Consider the following 24,419-nt stretch of genomic DNA (forward strand, 5'->3'; position numbering starts at 1 on the left):
CTTTCAAAGACTGTTTCAAGATGATGTCCTCCTTTACTGTAGTCACTAACTCCTTAATTAATAATATGAGACTACTTACTTTTATACCCTCCTGTTCTGCTTGAAGATTTTGTAGCGTGGAATGTTGAGTTACTAATCCTGCCCCTCTCTCAACCAAATCTCTGTGGCACCAACAATATTGCTTGAAATTCAATATGGTTTGAAACTCAACATGGCTGAACTCCTGCCTCAGTGCCTTTACTATAATATGCTTTTACCCGTATTGTACTAATGTTGTATCCCTTCCCTCTGCCAAACTAGTTTAAACTCGTCCAAACAGCATCAGCAAACCCACCGACAAGGGTGCTGGTCCCATTCTGGTTCAGTTGCAGAACAATTCACATGCACAGGCCCTACCTTCCCCAGAAACACTCTCAGTCTCCAGGAATCTAAAGCCGTCCCTTTCTGTACCAACTGTTGAGAATTGTACTCAAGTTAACTGACATAACTTTTTAGTTGCTGTTAAACACATCTTGCTTTTTTTTTAATAAGTGCAAAGCATTTTATAATCAAATCTTTTCCATCAAATCCAAGTAATTTAAATACAACTAATACCTTCATAATCAATCTTTAGCATTTCCACAAAACATTTGTGTAACATAAAAGTATGACCTTGCTTGCTCCTTTATTAGTAATTATATTTTTGCCAACTTTTTAAAAGAACTGCATTTTATATGCTTTACACATTCTGTGAAAGAAGTTTAAGATTGCTTGGAAATAAAATATAGTGACCGTAGAATGCTATATGCTTATTAATCAAACTATAAGCAAATAAACAGACTGCAATTCAGAGTTTAAATTTCTTATTTTAAAAAGTTAGCCATTTGTCAATACATTATGAACAAGAAGATTGACTTTTTTGGCATAACATCAAGGACTTGTTTTATCCTGAGTTCAAATTACTTTACCCAGACAAATCAATTAGTTTGTCATACAGCAAATTACCAGTCCTTAAAGATGAAATCATTATCACATCATTTTATTACTGTAAAGTTTCCATTCTTAATTTTACTTCCTTTTTCTTTAGCCAATTACTGTAAAGATGACTATCAAGAAATCCTAACCACGGAAGAGTGAAGATTCCTCATATCGATATTTGTAAACAAGATGTCTAGTTTCTAAGAAATTGACACACAATGTACATTAGGATGATTAACCTTGTATTATCTGATGGTTTACAAACTTGACTTGGTGAACACTGATCGCAAACACTAATTTGCCATAACTGCAAATAGTCATAAATTCTTGTGATGAAAAGAATCTCAAAGCCCATGTAACAAAAGCTGAATCAGATTTATTGTCGCCATAAGTAAACTGATTGTCTGAGTATAATATTGAGTATAGTATTTTTATTATAATAAAAGTATAATATTTTTAAACTGCTTAATGTTGCTAAATTTAGTTTGTTTATGCAATAGTTTTATGCAAAGTGGCAGTTAAACCATCTGCAAAGTTAACTTGTTACATGGCACAGAAAGAGTGACAGCAATAAGTTGTACAGTACTTAAAAAAACAAGATTACTAGGATTATTGATACTACCAAGACAAGAACTGCAGAACCATATTGTAAGATATCTGATTTTACTTGGATTTGATTCTCGAACTTGACAGAAGGTATTGTTGGGCCAATCGCTCTACTTTCCTTCTGAACACTCCCCATGACCACTGGTTTACTGTATGTGAGCTGAGGACCTATTGGAAGTTCAGTTGGACCAATTATTCGTGCTTTGTTCTGAACAGTCATTGTGACTTCTGGTTTTCTAACCTTGGCCTGAGGTGCTGTTGAAGATTCAATTGAGCCAGTTATTACTAATTTGTTTTGTACGATCATTTTGACCTCTGCTTTTTTGTCCCTCAGGCTCAATGGTGCTGGATGTTCAACATTTTGCAACATGCTGCTTTTCTCTTTAGTCGATTTTGGTTCAGGTGGAGTTTGTCTTCTTGTTTGTCTTGTTACAGCTGCCTGGAAAAGAAATTTATAATACACATTAAAATGATGAAAAAACAATGTAAAATAATAGATGTCATTGAAAATTATACTAGGGAATTAACGAATTTGGTTGTGCTCTTGGGACTATTAATAAATAGAAAATGTTGTTGTAACTTCTTCACATTGTATCTAAAGTTATTTGAGAACATTGTATTTCCACATGCAATGGATTTTAACAATACCACTCCAAGGTTTGAATGTTCTAACTATATGCTACTGTTTTTTTTCAGAAAAAAAAATGCAGCACTTCTATTACTATAAAGATTCTAGATTTATATGACAAATGTTTTAAAAGCTCAAGTTGATGAGTACCTAGTAGATTTTCTAAAAGAAAAATAAAATGCAAGATATCTCTGGTTACATTTTAAGAAGAAAAATACATAGTTTAGAGAAGTCTCAGCATTAAAATCAAAGTCCTGGAGTAAATCATGAAATGAAACTTCTCTTTTTGCAGCATTAAATATTGATTTGTGAATTGGGAGGTGTTATTTTTTCAGCTTGTTTGAAGATGTTGATGAAGTTGATCCAATTAGTGTTGATTAAAGAAACAGTGATGAAAAGCAATGGAGGATATTCCTATCATACCCTCACCTTATGTCAAATACATTTAATTCAAGACATAGGTACTTTGTTTTTGCAGAAAAGAATGGTCTGTTCACCTTTAACAAGCTAAAAGACCATCTTGAACTATCAAATTTTCACGAGTTCAACATCTGCTACTAATGGCTTTGTGATTATTAGCAATTTTGAGATCTCTCACTTGATCTTTGAAAATGTACGGCAAATAGTTATAAGCGCAAGCATAGTCAGTAGAGCTTGAGAAGGGTGTGTGTGTTCAATTGAGTCGATCACAAAATCAAAGTTGACAGTAACACTCAGCAAATGTGGCTGGAGCTGCCATGTAAAAACAAAATGTTCACGTTAAAATGAAGCTGCTTGTCCCATCTCCAGCAGAAGTATAGGATTCTGTGGAAATATCTGAAGAGTTGCTGCAGCAAGTTGCCAACTGCATATTTTGTATCTACAGCTGTGACTATATTTCCAAATTGGAAATTGATTAGGGATGTTCTCAGTCATGAAAGGTCAACATCTTCGTCAACATCTTCAAACAAGCTGAAAAAATAACACCTCCCAATTCACAAATCGATATTTAATGCTGCAAAAAGAGAAGTTTCATTTCATGATTTACTCCAGGACTTTGATTTTAATATTGAGACTTCTCTGTGTATTTTTCTTCTTAAAATGTTACCAGAGACATCTTGCATTTTATTTTTCTTTTAGAAAATCTATATAAAAGAAAGGTCACAAAATGATATTACTGTAGTTAAGAAAAAAAATCTTTCTAAGATTATAAATTAATGTTAAAAAGACCAAAAATTGACTAATCAATGTGACATGGACAACCATAACCAGAATGTAGCTCACCAACTTTTAAATAAGATAGCTGTGGAATTATATTGGATAAAAAGACTTACGGATTAATTTGTTTATTCAATTGCTCAACAGATTCATAGAAAAGCAACTTTACAGTTGGGTATTACCTCAAATTTTTCCTGCTGTTAGAAGAATCTTAGATACCCCTTTAATGAGCATTAATGAGGTTTCCATTGTGCTTCCAACAAAATTACAGTCTGAGGAAATTCTTGCTGCATGTATTTTTAGTGGCAATTTTTAAATTTCAATGGTGCACTCTTCAGCTCGGTTTATCTGACATAGGAATCATCTTAATTCCTTGCATTTTGGTCCTTTTCAGGCAATGGGGTATAAGTTAGACCTGTTGCAGTAGGTTACCTAAAAGTGACATTGGACCTGAGTTATAAATTCAAACCAGAGTTCAAACATGAATTAAACAGGGGGATGTTAACCATCCTAAATTCTGTCTGGAATTACTCCCCTGTGATTTAGTTGCGATAGGGTCATAGGCCCTGGTCAAATCCCATAAAACCACAACTACCTATTTTCCCACTTTGACACAAAGATTAGCTGGTCTTTTTGATTGCAGACTTTCAGATTCAGAGGCACTGGAGTGAAACAGAAATACTTGGACAGGTAGACCAAGAGTAGCTACTTTTATACCAGGGAGAAGAAGACATTTTGAAACAAAAACATAAATTGTAGGAAAATCTTACCATCAGCAGAATGCTGATGTAAAATGATTCTCCATTTGAAGATATAAAATTTTATAGAGGTCAAGGAGGCACCCCTTGCCACTGGAAGGCAGTTCATTGAAATTCAGGAGATTGGGTAAAGTGGCATTGTAAAGAACACCAGAAGGTACACCCTAATGTGATGGGGAGAAGGGAGCCTATGGGGAGAGGTTTAGACTGTACCTGCAAGGATACCTATCTGTTTAGTGTATATTGTAACATCTAAACAATTTTGACTGTTAATTCATTGAGATGCAATATAATTTTCTTTCTGCAGTTTAATGTATTAAGTTGCCTATTAAATAATGTTTAGCTTATGTTGATTTTAGTGCCTGTGCAGTGAATGTCTTAATTTGTAAAATTTTGTGTGTGAGATGCTTTCTATAGGTTTTGGAAATGCAATATTAAGTTATTAGGATCCCAAAACATTTTAAATTCTCCCTTAGATTCTTCAGTGGGCATTATCTTGGCACAAAAGCTATTTAAAAATCATCTCCTGACCAGTTCAGCTACACCACTAGCTGAAACCGGACAGAGCAGGCAAGGTGTATCTCTGCCCAGTCGACTCCTAAATTGTTGTTAAGTCCTAATATAGTTTTGGCTACAAAGGGTAATTAGCATTTTAGTATATACATTTGCAATTTTGCACTAAGTTTCAATTTCTGTTTAAATCAAATCAATTGATTGTCAGGTACCCTGTACATGTTTCATTCCCTACAGTTACTTCAATCACAAGTCCACCACCCCACCCCCATACCACCGAGAATGAACTTGTAACTCCATGTGGCTTAAAAAGAAAATTCAAGTGACAGAGGATGAATATTTATTTTTAGTCCTGCTGCAAGTTTTTGCAGTACAAATACTTATTACTGTACAATTTATGGCAATATCATTAAGTGAGTTAATCAGTAGTTTTAGCATTTTTTTCCTGTTTTTATACCTGCTTTGATATCGACAGAGGTACCAATGGTGGCTAGATACTTGCCCTTCTGTTGAATATCATTATGTGATCTTCAAGAAATTTTAAAATCTGCCACCCACCAGAAAGATAACAGCTGCAGCAAAAATGGTGGGGATTAACTTTACATTTTTTTAATATAACCATCAAACATTCACCATGGGCAGTAATCTGGCAGAGACTTTCATATGGCAGCTAATAAACCCACCTGATTTCATTCCATTGAAATCACACATTTTCTGATGTAAACTTAGGTGCCTACTTGAACACTGGTGTTGGTTTTGTATTCGAACAAAGTTGAATACGGCGAATTGCTTGGTCTGCCATGGGGGAGATGACATGACCTTCCTGCAGTTTCCCCATCTATGCTTGAAAGAACACTGATTAAACAAAATTCCAAAAGAAAATCCAACCCAAGTGTAAGGAGATACACCTGCAGTTCCAGGGCTCCACTGCAGTCAACTTTTAGATTTGTCCAAGTAATTCAGACTTGAGGAACAAAAAAAAAGTTGCTGGAAAAGCTCAGCAGGTCTGGCAGCAGCTGTGGAGGAGAAAACAGTTAACGTTTCAGATCCGGTGACCCTTCCTCAGAATTCAGACTTGATACTGAATATTGGTAATTGATGGAAGGCAATGCTGGAGTTTTCCACAGAAATCATCCTCAATAATACAAGTTTAAGTGGAAAATTGGCATTCTGACAGGGCTTTCTGCTTATGTGACGTGGCAGTCACTGGGACTGGCACACCCTCTAATGTTCTTGTTGTGTATAGGTGACTTGTTTAGTGTGCTGTCCTTTTAACTTATTATGTATGGCAACATAAAGGGGCCAACTTGTGTGAAGCTTTTGGATTAGTGCATAACGGCAGTTTAGATGGAACATGGGCTGACAACATTTTGGGGTAATTGGTCAAACCAACATAATTTTAGCTGCAACATGTGCCTAGGCCAGAAAAGTGTTGTTGGGGGTCTTGGAAACCTGGCAGGTAGTCTGTTGGGCAAATGAAGACCATAACAAACCCTTTGGGGAGAGAAAAAAATAATCTGCTGTGGAGCAAGAATGTGCAGTCCCACCGATAAACTATGATCAATTAAGGGAAACATTTAAAATGTAAATATTCATAAAAAGCTGTCCTAGATGAAGGACAAACTGCAATGAAAATTAGTAATGTTGAGCAGTGTGATGGTTGTTCCTGTCACACTATTGTTGCATACTTTAAACAACTAGTGGAAACACAACATCCTTCTTTACCCTGTCAAAGTTGTTCATAGTTTTGTAGCCTCAGTAGGGTCTACCTTTTAATTTTCTCTGCCCTAAGAAGAATAAGTTCAATTTCTCTAGTCTGTCCTTGTATCTAAAAGCCCTCATTCTCGGTCTCATTCTAATAAATCTCCTTTGCACTCAGTCCAGGGATTTAACATCCTTCCTTAAATAAGGTGACCAAATGGAATACAATACTCCAAATGTGTTCTGGCCGTTTATTTGTGGAGGTGTAGTATCACTTCTATGTTTTTATACCCTATGCCTCTCATTATAGGAATCTATTGGCTGCCTTAACAACTATTTCAACTTGAGGCTGTATTATCTCTCCATGTTTCTTCTACCAAAATGCATCACTTCACTTCACTTCTCTCCGCATTGAAATTCATCTGCAAGTGTCTGTGCATTTTGAAGATTATTAATTATTTCTGTAAACTCTTAATTAAAGCATCTCTTTTGTGTTCTGCCTAGTTTAGGGAAGATTGGAAGCTTCAGTCTCTGCATTCACTTCCTTCAAGATGCTTGGCTGCATCTTACCCAGTTTTGGTGCAATGTCAGCTTTAAGTACTGCATCTGTCAAAATTCTTTCCTCATCAATTTTAAACAATTTCTACCTCAGCATGGCTTGGGTAGCAAACCCTCATTGCTAAAGGCATGCAAAGTATTCATTTAATATCTAAGCCTTACACACTACTTCCAAGTGTAAATGTCTAATTGGTCCAACTGGTTTTCCCATTTTTCTTACTATTTATATACCAATAGAATTTCAACTCACTGGAGTAGGAGGCTGTGCAAATATACCCATCCTCACTAATAGAACAGCCCAATATCAGTGCAAAAAATAAGTGAAGCATTCACAACAACCTTCAGCCAGAAATGCCGTGAGGATGATCCATCTTGCTCTCCTCCACTGATCCCCAGTAATGACAGATGGCAGTCTTCAGCCAATTCAGTTCACCTCATGTGATATCAGGAAATGGTTGGAGACACTCGATTCAAAAAACACTATAGGCCCTGGCACCATTCCAACAATAGTTCTGAAGGTGTATTCTCCAGAACTTGCCCACTGGTCACAATATCCCGAAACAGCTACAACACTGGCATCAACTTGACAATACGGAACATTGTCCCAATCTATCCTGTACACAAAAAGGAAATTTGGCATGTCACAATGACTCTTATGGATTTTTTGTTTATATATAGATCAATCATAGAAAGCATTTCTTTCTGGATGCATCACAACTTGGTATGACAACTACTCTGCTCAAGACCACAAGAAATTACAGAGAGTTGTGGACGCATTCCAGTCCATCAAGAAAACTAGTCGTCCTTCCACTGACTCCATTTATACTTCTTGTTGCTCTGGGAAAGCAACCAACATAATCAAAGACCCTCACACCCCAGTTATATTCTCTTCCATCAATCAGATGTTACAAATTTTGAAAATATGTACCAAGAGATTCAAGAACAGTTTTCACCCACTGTTATCAGACTTTTGAACAGACCTCTTGTGTATTAAAGTTTTCTCTGCACCGTCTCTGTATCTGTAACACTATTTTATATATTCCCTGATGTACTTATGGAAGGTATGATTTGTCTGGATAGCGCGCAAAACAATATTTTTCACTATATCTCAGTAAGTGACAGTAACAAACCAAATCAAATCAAGTCACGATCAGAAGCATCCTGGTATCAATTGGAAGACAGTGTTTGACCACCCCTAGCAATGATCAGGGGCTGTGGGGTCAAAGATGCACAGGTGAAGGCTCAAGTGGACAGGTTTGGTGAGAACCTGGGGAAACTAAAAACCTCGGGGGTTCACAGGCAGATCTCAGTGGAAAGGAATTTGTATGTTCAGGTCCTCAAGAACATATAAAAAAAACGTAGAGGCTGAAAGCCATTGACCAAATAGCTTTCACTGTCACCTTCCTCATGCTGGAATTTGAAAGTATGCTATAATCACAGCTACAGTGGGTGAGCTAAGTGCCTCTGCCTGAGATAGTGAGGAAGGGGGTTGCAAGTCCCACTGAATTAAGGCTCTTAGAGGGAAACAACATCATAAACAGACCCCAAGCACTATACACAGACCTGGTGATTCTCAGGCACCGACTGTCTGTGTGCTGTGCACCTCCCTGCCCCAGACTTCAATGAACACTTCACTGACACTAACACACTTTGACACAGAGGCAGGGAAAGAATAGGGATGTTTTGGCATGAGGGACAATGGTGTCAGTATGCCATGTTCACCCTGCATCATCCCAACAACTTGTGATAAAGGGGTCCCCTGAGAAATGTGTCAGATTTCCCTATCCCACTGTTGCCACGCCTACAGTCCTGAGGCCCAATGACTGGTGTGCACACTTCCCCAGCAGACACGGAGAGCAGGGACCAAAGTCTCTGTGGCAATTGCATGCCTGGGGCAGCTGAGTGCAGATAGTGTAGGTAAACCTTACATCCTCCGTGAAATGAGGGGCCATTGTGCAAATATAACTGCTGCTGCTGTTCCTCTTTGTGCCTGTGGTTGAAGTCCCTGATGGCCAACAACATAGTGTCTGCCCCTGCCTGGGCCTGAGAAAGTGCCTCGTCTCCAAGTGCCAGCAGCCTGGACCATTGAGCAATTTGCAGAGCTGTCGCAGTGAGGTGCTCACCAGACTGTGCTCCCACTCTTTCTAAGGTTGACATTCCCACTGAAGTGACCTTATCGGGGCTGATCTGGGTGCAGGGGGCAGCTTTGCCAGTGTTTCCTCTGAGACTTCTGCCCTCTCACGCTCACACGTTGAGGAGGTGCCTTGTCTAGCGAGGGATAGCAGAGGGAGTGAGGAGTCTTTTTCCACAGATGCTGTCACACTTGCTGAGTTTCCACTGTGCTGACTCTGTTTTTATTTCAGATCTCCAACAGCCACAGTATTTTTAATGATGTGGAGGTGCCAGTGTTGGACTGGGATGGACAAGGTCAAAAATGACATGACACCAGGTTATGGCCCAACAGGTTTATTTGAAAACACAAACTTTCAGAGTCTTATCCCTTCTTCAGATTTTAGAGCGAGACTCCGAAAGCTTGTGTTTACAAATAAACCAGTATTTTTAAGTTCATGCTGGATTTGCACATTAATTTCCCACTAAACTCTCTCAATCTCAGATGTAAAATCCATTAAATGATGGGAAGGTTATTAAATGTAAGTTATTCAACATTTCTGTTCCAGTAAAAGGGCAATTTATACTGCTGAATTCCATTCCTGCATGCGGTAAGCTTGTTTTAATTATAGTTTTTAGAACTTGCTTTTCCTTCCACCTCTCTCTCAATTCAGTCTTTCTTTCCCTCTTTACCTTTTTATTTATTTAGTAAATTTTGTGGGACGTGGCCGTCGCTGGCTGGTCAGCCTTTATTGCCTATTCCTAGTTGCCCTTGAGAAGGTGGTGGTGAGTTGCCTTCCTAAACTGCTGCTGTCCACCTGCTGTGGGTTGACCCACAATGCCCTCAAGGAGGGAATTCCAGGATTTGGATCCAGCAACAGTGAAGGAGCAATGACATATTTCCAAGTCAGGATGGTGAGTGGTTTGGAGGGAAATTGAGGGTGGTGGTATTCCCATATGTCTGCTGCCCTTGTCCTTCAAGTTGGAAGTGGTAATGGGCTTGGAAGGTGCTGTTTGGGGATCTTTGTTGAATTTCTGCAGTAGATCTTGTAGACAGTACACACTGCTGCTACTGAGTGTTAGTGGTGGAGGAGTGAATGCAGTGCCAATCAAGTGGGCTACTTTGTCTTGGATGGTGTAAAACTTCTTGAGTGTTGTTGGAGCTGCACTCATCCAGGCAAGTAAGGAATATTCCATCACACTCCTGACTTGTGCCTTGTAGATGGTGGACAGGTTTTGGGGAGTCAGGAGGGGAGTTACTCAATGCAGTATTCCTAGCCTCTGACCTGTTCTGGTAGCCACTGCATTTATGTAGTGAATCCAGTTGAGTTCCTGATCAATGAAAACCCCCAGGCTGTTGGTAGTGGGGGATCTAATTTGACTCTAATCACCCTCCTTCTCATTTGTTCCTCTATTTCTTTCTCAATTCTTAAGTCTCGCTGGTTTTGGAGAATAGCTTATGGTGCTGTTATTCGCCAAATTTCCTGATGCTCTGTTTCCTCATTACCAGGTTGTACTTTCAGCAAGTATGATACACTTGTGGCAAGAAATCCTGCAGGATTGGTCCCAATATAGCCCAGATATAAAGAAGAACAAGTGAGGTTCAAGTTACTCCTCCGAACCCACACGAGACAGGAAATCAAAACCAAGGACCATGAGGCAGTAAGTACCCAGTCCTTTTAAAAGCTTTTGTCCACTTCTCAACAAAATAACCATTTAATTTTTGAAATGAATGCTGTCAGAGACCCAGTCAATGGGTTGAAAAAGTATTGTTGGAGTTGAACTTAATTTTAAAAAATTCTTAACCTGTGGCCATTGAATTGAATTTTAATATTGTTTGGTTGTGATGCTGTGCGTAATATAATTACAAACTACAATGTCACTAATACAAATGTCTGTTCCCCTCATTGGAAGCAAACACCACTTACTGGATCTTTTATATATTACAATGTAAAGGTCTGTACTTTACAAAAAATATCCTTTACATGAACAGCTGAGCTAATCTTTTGAATTTACACTTCAGTCATGCCTAATTTAACATGAGTACGCATGAGTCAATAATTAAATGCATTTTCTTCTTCAGTTGGCCATTTCTGATTTCTTTTCTACTGTGACATATATTACCCTGATAATAACCTTTACTGACTCAGCCTTACTTTGTGTTATGCTCACTTATTGTCAATTACATTGCTAAACATTCAGCTAATTCTAAAGTTGGCAACTGATTTACATCTAACTGACATTCCTTTTGTCAGATGTATCCAATTTGTATCACTTCAAGTAATGAACATCTCCCAAATGCAATTTTTATTTATTTAATTAATATCCCTGCACACAACATTCTATGGCGTCCCCTATATCTGAATGATGAGCTCTTACTATACTGGATCACAGGTTTCATTTGAATGGAGATGGTGAGTTGACAGAGCCCAAAAGCAAAGAAGAATAGAATGTCAGGTTATTACTGGCGTCACAAGAGCCTTCAATTAACTGGGTCTGGGTTCAATACCAAGGATTGGGGATAGCAGTTCCATGGCTGTGACTCATGGTTGAGAGTGAAGGCAATCAGTACCGTTAATGGGGGATTAGCATGAATACATCCCAGCTCTTATCTTCAGCTAAGTACTGTCATCTTTTCAGTGCATAACATGATCATTAGGCCTGGTTTCTCTGAAGTAACTAGCAGGGCAAGAAATCTAGGAAATGCGAGCAATGCAGCTTAATTTAGCTTCAGACAAATAGTTATTTTTATCTTTATACTCTTGGCAAGCAATGCTTCGCCGGATGGTAAAGCCTCTGTGCATGGTATTGAATCCAGGCAAAGTCCAGAAAAGAGGCACAGAAAGACCAATTTTTGCAAAACTCTTCCTTTCTCTAGTTGTCCATAAACAACCTTCCTGGTTAAATACAGACTCACTTTTATTTCTCATTCTGTCACATTCTAAACCCAGCTCATAAATGACCACTGACACGCAGATAATTAGCCATCTGTTTTCTCCCATGGAAGTAAGTGGGATTAACTATTATTCTGCAAAAAAGTAAATCTGAATATAACAGTTCCATAAAAATATCCTGTTGTGATTATAATAAGAGCACAGAGTTTTAAAGACATGGCAGCATAAAGAATTTAATTTTCTGTCTCCAGTGTTTATAAAGCATTAACATTCCAGTAAATGAACTCCACATGCACCACACAAATGTCTTTTTTTGATTTTTTTAAGCTAAATCACTTCCAATGCACCGTTGACCTTTGCAGGCAAATACATGCACAGCCATTTCCAACCTGCTATGGAAAAGCAAACCCAATCTTTAGAAGTGCCTAAGCCAACACTGATACTTGATCGAAGCTCAGTTTCATAGAAGTTCAAACCTCAAGCGAGGATAATGGTTGATAAATAACAGGCTCAGGATTCTAGATGGCACACTTCCAAATAGATAATGACCACAGAGACACAAGTGAGCCGAGGTCAGGTATAAGTATTGTAACCTTTGAGGGCCTGCACTCAGCTGGTTAAGGTCTAGACAGCTTTGAAGTAGTTTCAACTTCAGTGCTTTTTCAAAGCGTGACAAATGAGGGGCATAGTTCAGAGGCTCTTGATTTCTGCAGTTGCAAAGACAAGTAAATCAGCCTTCCTCCACTTTTATTATCTTGTACATGGTTGTTCTTATTCAATTTACTAACAAAAAAAATGGACATAACTCCAGGTTTGAAACTGATGTGTAAAACAAAGCCCTCTATAAATTCAAATATTTGCACTACAGCAAAAATGAAATTGCAGCAATTGGTGCCCAATGTATAAAACAAAAACTATTGCTAACATAAAATCATTGCCAATTCAATGTTGGTGAAATGTATTCAAATTCATGGCAGAGTTTTTGTCTTCCTTTTCTCAAATTAGAAATTGTGGATTGAATCTTACTAGAAATTGGCTAAATGTGGGTTTCATCAAGTTTCATGGAAGGTTTCTCTCTGTGATGGCCAGCAAGTTTACTCATGGGATCATTAACCCATGTCACAAGGCTCCACACCATAAAGCCTCTCTCATCCAATGCTGGCTGGAAGTACTTACGGCTGCTGGGATATTCCAGGACTGCTGGCACCAGTGACAAATTTGACCCACAGCCGTGTACAGCAGTGACAGTTCATAGTTGCCTTTTACCATCAATCTGGCACAGCTGACACTTCTTTGCACACGCAACTGCATGCTCCTACCTCTAGCACTAGGCCACACAGCATATCTGACCACAGCCGTATTCCCTCTTACAGCCATTGCATGCATCATTCAGGGCTTGGGAAGGTTTTGCCCCTTTTTTCCCCATCGTGCAACGCCATGATAGCTACTGCAAAATCAAAACATCCATCTTTTGTGCTAATGTGATGTTTATCATTATACTTTTATATTAATTAGAATCAAAGGGTTATACAACACTGACACAGACCATCTGGTCCTATCAGTCCATGTGCACCATAATCCCAAACTAATCTAGTCCCACTTGCCTGCACTTGGCCCATATCCCTCCAAACATTTCTTATTCGTGTAGTTATCTGAATACTTTTTAAATGTTCTAACTGCACCCACATCCACTACTTCCTCTGGAAATTCATTACACACATAAACCACTCTCTGTGTAAAAAAAAAATGCTCCTTGTATCATTTTCCAATCTTTCTCCTTTCACCTTAAACATATGCTGGATGTGAAATTCCCGCACTCTAAGGAAAAGACACCTGACATTCACCTTATCTATACCCTTCATGACATTCTTCACAATTAGAACAAGAGTCTTCTGCCAGTATGTATTATGATACAGAAAAAAAAGTCACATTTTATATTTTGGCATCCTACAGTTATGACACATTTGAAATCTCAACTTAGTACCTCATATGTTGTCTGTAATATTAACCTTGCTTCTGCAGAGTCCAGGATCAATTTATAACATTATCGACTGATTACAGTACAGAAGGAGTCTGTCATTCAGCCTGTTGAGTCCATATTGGGTTTACATAAGAACAAATCACCAACTGACCAAGGCCTACTCTCCTGCCCTTTCCCATGGACTTGATTGTTTTCCCTTCCAGATGCTTTTCTAATTCCTTTTCAGAGTCACAATTAAACCTGTTATACTGAAGTTCTGTGTTCCAGGGTTTTTTTAAATCTCCAGCCCCCGCACTTTTCCTTGTCCTTAAAACAGAAAAATTATTCTGTGGTTAGAATACATCAGTCCTTGCTCATAGCTAAGATACTGGGTGGAATTTAATGTTTGGGGTGAGGTTCACAACCACCAGTTAGAAAATTGATGGGACCCCCAAAAACATTTTTGCAACACCCAACACATTCCCAATGTCAGGTCTGTTGCTTGGACACAAAAGTTACAAGTATGGTTAGATCGCCTGTCGACATCCCCACTGGATGCTAAGACCTATTACGATTTCAATTGACCACCCTCCATCCTTCTCACTCGGACCCTAATTAAGAGAATCAGGAGTGGGGAGATCTTTCACTTGCACCCTCTCCAGGTTATCAAATATTCCCTGTCTTCAAATGTGCCACAAGACCACACTGAACTCCTCCTGTCACATCTGGAAGGTAAAGCTACAGACATTACACTTGTCTTCATACAGTCATATACTCTAACACAAGTATATTTTCTCAAATTATCTTAATTGCTCTTACAGCTTAGTGACAGTTCAAATAACTTGAATATATTTCTTGAATATGAAAAAGTGGGATTAGTTTTAATGTTTGATGCTTCTAGCAGGCAAAACTCTGACAGGAATAAAAAAGATGAAAACTTATTTGCATTGTTTGTTTTCATTCTCACTAAGCTGAGGGATAGATAGATAGACATCTGGAATTAAGAATCTTATGATGATCATGAACCCATTGTCGATTGTCAGAAAAACCCATCTGGTTCACTAATGTCCTTTAGGGGAGGAAACCATCTTTAATTGGTCTGGCCTTCATGTGAGTCCAGACCCACAGCCATTAGGAGTGGACAATAAATGCTGACCAAGTCAGCGACACCCTCATCCCTTGAATGAATTTAAAAAATAGCATTTTGGGAAGCTGGATGCTTTTCTCTACCTTGTGTCAGATCAGTTTCAGCGCAGAATTAAAATAGAACTGCAAATCACCCTTTATTTTACACATTAATCCACTGTAAATCGAATCATAGAAAGGTTCTTATTTCCTGAAGACCTTACAATCATGGAGAGACAAAATCATACCAATAAATGATTGTTTCTCAAACTAGATCTCAAGGGCAAAAATTTGTAATCAAATTCACAATACTACCTTGTATATCTCCTCCGTGTTTGTGCAATTTTATTCTACCATCACATTTCAGGGTTGATGCGCAGAAAGGATTTTGTTGTGATACAGCATGTTCAAATTATGATTTAATTACTGGGTCCACATATACCAGATTCAGTTTAATACTAGTCCTAGCTTGTATGTAGTGGTTCTACAAGTTGACAAAACATACAAAGTTAATGAAATCAATTCAAATAGTTAACAGATCTAAGTTATAGTCACAATCCTAATAAATTTCCTGCTTGTTATTTGTTTAGAAAACAGAACAGATCCAATGATAAACAAACAACTGCTTGATTTAATATAGTCTCTCCCAAAAGACCAAGTAAAATTCCATTTTTGCACTATCAACCATTCATGTATATTCCTCTGTTAATATATTTCTGTGCATTGTAAATTAAGTAATTGTCAAATTGGTCTGTGAATATCAATACTGCAATTTTTCAGAAAAATATCTCCTGTTGGCTGAAAGTTCCACTGGATGAATGCCAAGGTTCGTCCTTGAATAAGCTAATTTATGACTGCAGCTACAAAAAAAACAAAATCAGCACCATCTGTGGAGAGATGTTTTTAACAATACTCACCACTAATCAGTCAAATTTGTGAATAACATATTCGATACTGAGAGACCTGAATGGTCTAAAGTTAATATTTCAATCCAGTGTTATTATAAAAACAAAAGCTCTTTAAGGTTGTAGTGACTGTGATATTGATATCGGCACCCAAGACATTTCAAGGGTCTGAAATGGACAGTATGCAAATGAAATTAGAAACATGCTCATGTGTAAATGTAGGTTTTGCTGAAGTTTGCTTAAAAAACTCCCTAAATTGAATAATACAATGAAGCCCAAGCATCAATTTCTAAACTAACTTTGCAAACAATCAGATTGCTGATATTTCTCCCCCCATATTTAGAAACTTCCTCCTTTTACTTTCAGTATCACAACCATTGTGATTTTGAATACCTAAACTAAATGACTCCTTTGTCTCTCTACTTCAAGGGCAGCAACTCAGGATTTTCTAGCCTCTTAACAAAATTGATACATTTCAGCCCTGGTACCACAACAGTAAATCTCCGCACTCTCTTTTAGCTCTGGATATCCTCCCTGTGTGTGTATTGGACGGCACTTATTGGAGGTATGAGCCATCAGTCAGAAGTCATAGGAGAGGCAAGAAAAATAATTCGGAGATTTGTTATGATCTGAAATGCACTGCCTTAATGGTAGTGAAACTAGATTCAATAATAGCTTAGGGAAGGGAATGGGATAAATCCTTGGAGAGATTGCTATTTTTCCACAGCCTTGGGAAAAAAAGCAGAGGAATGGGATTAATTGTATAACTCCAAAAAAACTGGCTCAGTTACAATTGAGCAAATTGTCATTCATTCTCTACTGCAGCATTTTATGACTCAATGGAATTAACGATCCTATAGAATTTCACAACTGAAAATTTACTTTGGACTTAAAGTATTCGAAAACAATTTAGCACAAAGTCCAACAGTTGCTTTAGGTGTATGACTTACAGTGCAGGATCAAGACAATCCCATCCTAATATATTGATTTCTGCAGTGTCTTTCTTTCTCATTAGGACCACCATATTCATGAGGGGTCTAAACCTCAACATAACAACATGCTGGAAAATAATTAACTACAGTTGTTTGCAAGACTCATGCCTGACCTGTAATCGAGATACCCAGGTAATGAGCTGGGGTCCACATTTGAGTCCCAGCAAAGCAAGTAATGGAATTTACATTCAGTAAAGACCATAAGACCATAAAACATAGGAGTGGAAGTAAGGCCATTCGGCCCATCAAGTCCACTCCGCCATTTAAATCATGGCTGATGGGCATTTCAACACCACTTCCCTGCACTCTCCCCGTAGCCCTTGATTCCTTTTGAGATCAAGAATTTGTCGACCTCTGCCTTGAAGGCATCCAACGTCCCGGCCTCCGCAGCACTCTGCGGCAATGAATTCCACAAGCCCACCACTCTCTGGCTGAAGAAATGTCGTCTCATTTCAGTTTTAAATTTACCCCCTCTAATTTTAAGGCTGTGCCCACGGGTCCTAGCCTCCCCGTCTAACGGAAACAACTTCCTAGCGTCCACCCCTTCTAAGCCATACATTATCTTGTAAGTTTCTGTTAGATCTCCTCTCAACCTTCTAAACTCTAATGAGTACAATCCCAGGATCCTTAGCTGTTCATCATACGTTAAACCTACCATTCCAGGGATCATCCGTGTGAATCTCCGCTGGACGCGCTCCAGGGCTAATATGTCCTTCCTGAGGTGTGGGGCCCAAAATTGGACAGAGTATTCTAAATGGGGCCTAACTAGGGCCTTATAAAGCCTCAGAAGCACATCGCTGCTTTTATATTCCAACCCTCTTGAGATAAACGACAACATTACTTTCGCTTTCTTAATCACGGACTCTACCGGCAAGTTAACCTTTAGAGAATCCTGGACCAACACTCCCGGATCCCTTTGCACTTCTGATTTGCGAATTTTCTCACCGTTTAGAAAATAGTCCATGCCTGTATTCTTTTTTCCAAAGTGCAAACCCTCACATTTACTCACATTGAATTTCATCAGCCATTTCCTGGACCACTCTCCTAAACTGTCTAAATCTTTCTGCAGCTTCCCCACCTCCTCAGTACTACCTGCCTGTCCACCTATCTTCGTATCATCGGCAAACTTTGCCAGGATGCCCCCAGTCCCTTCATCCAGATCATTAATATATAAGGTGAACAGCTGCAGCCCCAACACTGAACCCTGCGGGACACCGCTTGTCATTCCGAAAAAGAGCCTTTTATCCCAACTCTCTGCCTTCTGTCAGACAGCCAATCCTCAATCCAAGCCAGTAGCTCACCTTGAACACCATGGTCCCTCGCCTTGCTCAGCAGCTTCCCGGGAGGCACTGTATCAAAGGCCTTTTGGAAGTCTAAATAGATAACATCTACTGGGTTTCCCTGGTCTAACATACTTGTTACCTCTTCAAAGAATTCTAACAGGTTTGTCAAGCACGACCTCCCCTTACTAAATCCATGCTGACTTGTTTTAATCTGACCCTGCATTTCCAGGAATTCAGAAATCTCATCCTTGACAATGGGTTCTAGAATTTTACCAACTACCGAGGTTAGGCTAATCGGCCTATAATTTTCCATCTTTTGCCTTGATCCTTTCTTAAACAAGGGAGTTACAACAGCAATTTTCCAATCATCTGGGACTTTCCCTGACTCAAGTGACTTTTGAAAGATCACGACCAAAGCCTCTGCTATTTCCTCAGCCACCTCCCTCAGAACTCTAGGATGTAGCCCATCGGGGCCAGGAGGTTTATCAATTTTTAGACCCTTTAGCTTTTCTAGCACCTTTTCTTTTGTAATGCCTACCATACTCAACTCTGCCCCCTGGCTCTCCCTAATTGTTGGCATACTACTCATGTCTTCCACTGTGAAGACTGACGCAAAGTACTTATTAAGTTCTTCAGCTATTTCCTTATCTCCCATCACTAGCCTTCCAGCATCAATTTGGAGCAGCCCAATATCTACTTTTGTCTCTCATTTGTTTCTTATGTATTGAAAGAAGCTTTTACTATCATTTCCAATATTACTAGCTAGCCTACCTTCATATTTGATCCTCCCCTTCCTTATTGCTCTCTTTGTTATCCTCTGTCTGTTTTTGTAGCCTTCCCAATCTTCTGATTTCCCAGTGGTCTTGGCCACTTTATAGGCTGTCTCTTTTTCTTTGATATATTTCCTGACTTCCTTTGTCAGCCATGACTGTCTAATCTCACCCCGGATAAACTTTCTTTTCTTTGGGATGAACCTCTGTACTGTGTCCTCAATTACACCCAGAAACTCCTGCCATTGTTGCTCTACTGTCTTTCGCGCTAGGCTCTGCTTCCAGTCGATTTTCGTCAATTCCTCTCTCATGCCCCTGTAATTACCTTTATTTAACTATAACACCATTACATCCATTTTTGCCTTCTCTCTTTCAAACTGCAGACTGAACTCTACCATATTATGATCGCTGCCTCCTAAGTGTTCCCTTACTTTAAGCTCTGTTATAACGTCTGGCTCATTACATAGCACTAAGTCCAGAATAGCCTGCTCCCTTGTGGGCTCCATCACAAGCTGTTCCAAAAAGCCATCCTGCAAACATTCCATGTATTCTCTTTCTTTGGATCCACCAGCAATATTATTCACCCAATCCACCTGCATATTGAAGTCCCCCATGATCACCGTGACCTTGCCTTTCTGACATGCCCTCTTTATTTCCCTGTGCATCTTGCGCCTCTGGTCCTGATCACTGTTAGGAGGTCTGTACATAACTCCCATTATAGTTTTTTTGCCTTTGTGGTTCCTCAATTCCACCCACACAGACTCCACATCTTCTGACCCTATGTCATTTAGTGCCGTAGATTTAATTTCATTCTTAACTAACAATGCAACCCCATCCCCTCTGCCCACCTCCCTGTCTTTTCGATATGTTGTGAATCCTTGGACGTTTAACTGCCAGTCCTGAGCTCCCTGCAACCATATCTCTGTGATGCCTACCACATCATAATCATTCAAGAGGATTTGTGCTGTTAATTCATCTACTTTGTTGCGAATACTATGAGCATTTAGATAAAGTGCCTTAATGCTAACTTTCTTATCATTATTAGAGAGGTTGGAAATCCCAAGATGCCTTAAGCTATCCTTCCTTTTTGCTGTATTCCTAGTCTGCCTCGAGCTTAAATCCACCTGTACACATGCTATCCTGTTGCTTATCTTTCCATTTAACTCCATACTCCCTGTCTCTTTCACTTTCCCTTCCCCCCGACTCACAAGTTTAAAGTCCTACTGACCACCCTATTTATCCCTTTCACTAGAACACTGGTTCCAGATCGGTTCAGGTGGAGACTGTCCCAACGGTACAGATCCCCCCGGTTCCAAAACTGATGCCAATGCCCCATGAAATGGAATCCCTCTTTCCCACACCAATCCCTTAGCCACATGTTTACTTCCCTAACTTTCTTTTCCCTATACTAATTGGCACGTGGCTCAGGCAGTAATCCGGAGATTATGACCCTTGAGGACCTGTACTTCAATTTCTTTCCTAGTGCTTCATAATCCCTGAACAGGTCCTGTACCCTAGCTTTGCCTATGTTGTTAGTCCCAACGTGGACCACAATAACTGGATCCTCCCCCTCCCGCTCCAATATCCTTTCAACCCGGTCGGAGATGTCCCGCACCCTGGCACCGGGCAGGCAACACACCATGTGGGACTCCCGATCCGGCTTGCATAGGATACTATCTGTCCCTCTAATTATAGAATCCCCTATAACAACTACCTGTCTTTTTGCTCCCCCATCTTGAATGACCTTCTGCGCCACGGTGCCGTGGTCAGCTGGCTCATCCTGTCCACAGTCCTTTTCCTCAACCCTACAGGGAGCATGAATCTCATACCTGTTGCTCAAGGTCAAGGGCTGAGGCTCCTGCACTCCTGAACTCTGAATCCCCCTACCTACCTCAGTTACAGTCACACCTTGTCCCTGAACACTTTCTGAATTTGAGTTATTTAATCTACCGGGTGACACCGCCTCCTGAAACAAAGTGTCCAGGTAACTCTCCCCCTCCCGGATGTGCCGTAGAGTTTGAAGCTCAGATTCCAGATCATTTACTCTGATCCGGAGTTCTTCCAGCAACCAACACTTGCTGCAAAATCTGCAATTAAACCTCTATGATAACTGTCAAACCATTGTCGATGTAAAAACACATCCGATTCACTAACGCCTTTTAGGGAAAGAAAAACGCTGTCCTCACTTACACATGATCCCAGACCCACAAAAGTGTAGAATCATAGAATTTCAACGCTGTGGAAGTAGGCCCCATTTGACCTATCGAATCCACACCAACCCTGTGGAGAGCATCCCACCTAGACCCACCCTCTACCCTATCCCCATAACCCTGTATTTCCTATGGCTAATCCTAGCCTGCACATCCTTGGAAATTATGGGCAATTTAACATGGCTAATTCATCTAATTTGTACATCTGAAGGCTGGAGTCAAAACTAGACTAGACAAGAAACAGTTTGACACAGTCATAATCATGGAACATACCTTACGTACAATATTCCAGACTCCACTATCACCATCCCTGTATATGTCTTGTCCTACTGGAAGGACAGGTACAGCAGAGGTGATGGTACAATGATATACAACTGGAAGGTAGTTCCCTTGGGAGTCCTCAAAAATGATTTTGGGCACCGTGATGTTCTCAAGGCATCAGGTCAAACCAGGCAAGGAAACCTGCAGCTGATTACCAGGCAGTCCCCTATTCAATCATACCTACACTCTACTATTACATTCAGGCCAAGGGATCAGGCCGAGTTCAATGGAAAGTGTAAGTGGGCATGCCAGCAGCAGCATCAGGCATTTATAAAATGACAGGTCAACTTGGTAGATCTACAGATTAGGATATCTGTGTGCCAAACTGAATATACAGGAAGTGAAAAAACAGGATTAAATGGTTCCACAAAAAATGGATTAGGTCCAAGCTCTGCAGTCTTGCCACATCAAGTGAAAGTGGTAGACAGTTAAACAGCTCAATGAAGGAAAAGGAGGCTCCACAAATATCCCTATCATCAATGGTGGGAGAGCTCAGCACATCAGTACAAAAGACAAGGTTGAAGCATTTCAACAATCTTTAGCTTGAGGTACCAAATGGATGATCCTTGGCCACCTCCCAAGGACCCCAGCATCACAGATGCCAATCTTCAGCCAATTTGATTCACTCTGTGTGATATCAGGAAATAGCTGGATGCTGCAAAGGCTATGGGCCCTTACAACATTCCGGCAACATAGTGAAGACCTTCATCCCAGAATCTGCCACTCCCCTAGCCAAGTTGTTGCAGTGCAGATACAATACTGGCATGTACCTGACAATGTGGAAAATTGCCCAGATAGGTCCTGTATACAAAAAACAGAACAGATAGGGCAGTATGGTGGTTCAATGGTTAGCACTGGTGCCTCACAGGACCTAGGTTCAATACCTCCTGTGTGGAGTTTGCACATTCTCCCTGTGTCTGCATCCCTCCAGGTGCTCTGGTTTCCTCCCACAGTCCAAAGATGTGCAGGTTAGTTGGATTGGCCATGCTAAATTGCCCATAGTGTTCAGGGATGTGCAGGCTAGGTGGAGTAGCTATGGGAAATGCAGAGTTACAGGGATAGCATAGGGGAATGGGTCTGGGTGGGATGTTCTTTGGAGAGTTGGTGTGCATTCAATGGGCTGAATGGTCTGCTTCCAAACTGTAGGGATCCTTTGATTTTATGAAATCCAACCTAGCCAGTTATCGCCCCATCATCTCAATCATCAGTAAAGTGATCGAAGGTGTCATCACAGTGCCATCAACCAGCACCTGCTCAGCAATAATCTGCTCAGTGACACCCAGTTTGGGTTTCAACAGGACCACTCAGCTCCTAATCTCATTACAGCATTGGTTCAAACATGGACAAGATAGCTGAGTTCCAAAGGTGAGGTGAATGACAGTCTTTGACCATTGAGGCCATATTTGACTGGGTGTGTTATCAAGGAGCCCTAGCAGAACTGGAGTCAATGGGGAAGCAGGAGTAAAACTGTCCACTGATGGGAATTATACCTGGCACACTGGAAGATGAATGTGGTTATTGGATGTCAATCATTTTTGTTCCAGGAATCTCAGGGTAGTGACCTAGATGCAACTATCTTTAGCTGCTTCAGTGATCTTTCCTCTATCATAAGATCAGAAGTGGGGATGTTCGCTAATAATTGAACAATGTTTAATGCCATTCATGACTCCTTAGGTACTGAAGCTACCCCTGTCCAAATACAGCAAGACTTGGATAATATCCAGGGTTGGGCTGGCAAGTAACAAACTCATGCCACACAAGCTTCCAGCAATGACAATCTAACGAGAGAATCTAGCCCTTGTCCCTGGACATGCAATGGTATACCTATCACTGACACCTCTATTATACATTAACCTGCATTTACCACTAATCAGAAACTGAAATGAACTAGCCAAAAAGCAGTACCAAAGCATAGAATCCTGCAGCAAATATCTTCTCTCCTGACTCACAAAACCTGTGCACCATCTAGAAATGTGTTGGATTTCTCCCTACTGGCCTGGATGAGTGCAGTTCTAACAGTGCTGAATAAGCTTAAAGCCATCTTGATTGAAGTAGCCACTTAATTGACAGCACATTCACAAACATTCATTCTTTCTACCTTTGATGCTCAATGGGAGCAGCGTGTACCATCTATAAGACACAAGGCAGAAATTCTTCAAATCTCCTCAAACAGCTCCTTCCAAACTATGAGTACTATCATCTGAAGGATAAGGACAGTAGATAGCCTAGACCCTAACATTTTCTTATTTTAAAGGCTAGTGCCAGGCATTATGTTCCAGATGCAACACAATTGGTCAAACTATTCAGCTTTAAGCAAAACACACATTATTCCTTATTTGACAGTTGAAATACAGATAAAATAAAAAAAGGAATTGGCTTAACTACAACTCTATGAAAATACTTAACATAGCAGTAAATCATTTAACTACTGCTAATTAATTGTTCCAATATAGCAGCATCCTATAAATATCCTTGCTAATGGCAAATTCCAGAGAACTCAAAAAGACGAACCCAGTAGGTTCCAGTAAGGTGAGAAAATAAGCATTGCAGAGAGAAAGAGAGAGAGACAGCAATGATTTCTTCAAAAAATTCTACCTTCATCAACTGAAAAACAAGACCTGCAAACTCTGGGTCTGTGTGTTCTTGAGTCTACATGAGCTCCTTTTGACTGCTAAAACAAACCTAGCTACATTGCTGGGCTTAGCAGATACCTCAGCTCCAAGTTTACAACACTTGCTTTCAAAAGAAACATGCCAGAACAAAGCTTTCTTAAAGGCACATCTCGTAACACTTTACATGTCTGTTTCCCTCTGCACTCTAATTTCCATCACTTAAACTTCCACCTACATTTGAGTCATCCGTAATCTTGGCTCCAGTACATTCACTTTCTTTATCCAAGTGACCCGCACCTCCCCCCTCACCTCCAAGGCCA

At 39.9% G+C, this 24,419-nt stretch overlaps 2 protein-coding genes across 9 annotated transcripts in view; one reads left to right on the plus strand and one right to left on the minus strand.

Moving 5' to 3' along the window:
* The window catches only part of fancl (FA complementation group L), a 120,869-nt gene extending 118,676 nt beyond the window's left edge, over positions 1 to 2,193 (plus strand). For both annotated transcript variants that reach the window (XM_059648510.1, XM_048536517.2), the window contains exon 15: positions 1,067 to 2,193. In XM_059648510.1, coding sequence (XP_059504493.1) covers positions 1,067 to 1,102 — 36 coding nt within the window. In that variant the 3' untranslated portion in view covers positions 1,103 to 2,193. The remainder of the gene's footprint in view (positions 1 to 1,066) is intronic.
* The window catches only part of LOC125455026 (serine/threonine-protein kinase VRK1-like), a 120,289-nt gene continuing 96,625 nt past the window's right edge, over positions 756 to 24,419 (minus strand). For 6 of the 7 annotated variants that reach the window (XM_048536512.2, XM_048536514.2, XM_048536515.2 and 3 more), the window contains exon 12: positions 756 to 2,002. In XM_048536512.2, coding sequence (XP_048392469.2) covers positions 1,544 to 2,002 — 459 coding nt within the window. In that variant the 3' untranslated portion in view covers positions 756 to 1,543. The remainder of the gene's footprint in view (positions 2,003 to 24,419) is intronic. The other variant, XM_059648509.1, reaches the window with a different exon arrangement.

Source organism: Stegostoma tigrinum, chromosome 9 (genome assembly GCF_030684315.1).
Source record: "Stegostoma tigrinum isolate sSteTig4 chromosome 9, sSteTig4.hap1, whole genome shotgun sequence".
In the NCBI taxonomy this organism is placed as follows: Eukaryota; Metazoa; Chordata; class Chondrichthyes; order Orectolobiformes; family Stegostomatidae; genus Stegostoma; species Stegostoma tigrinum.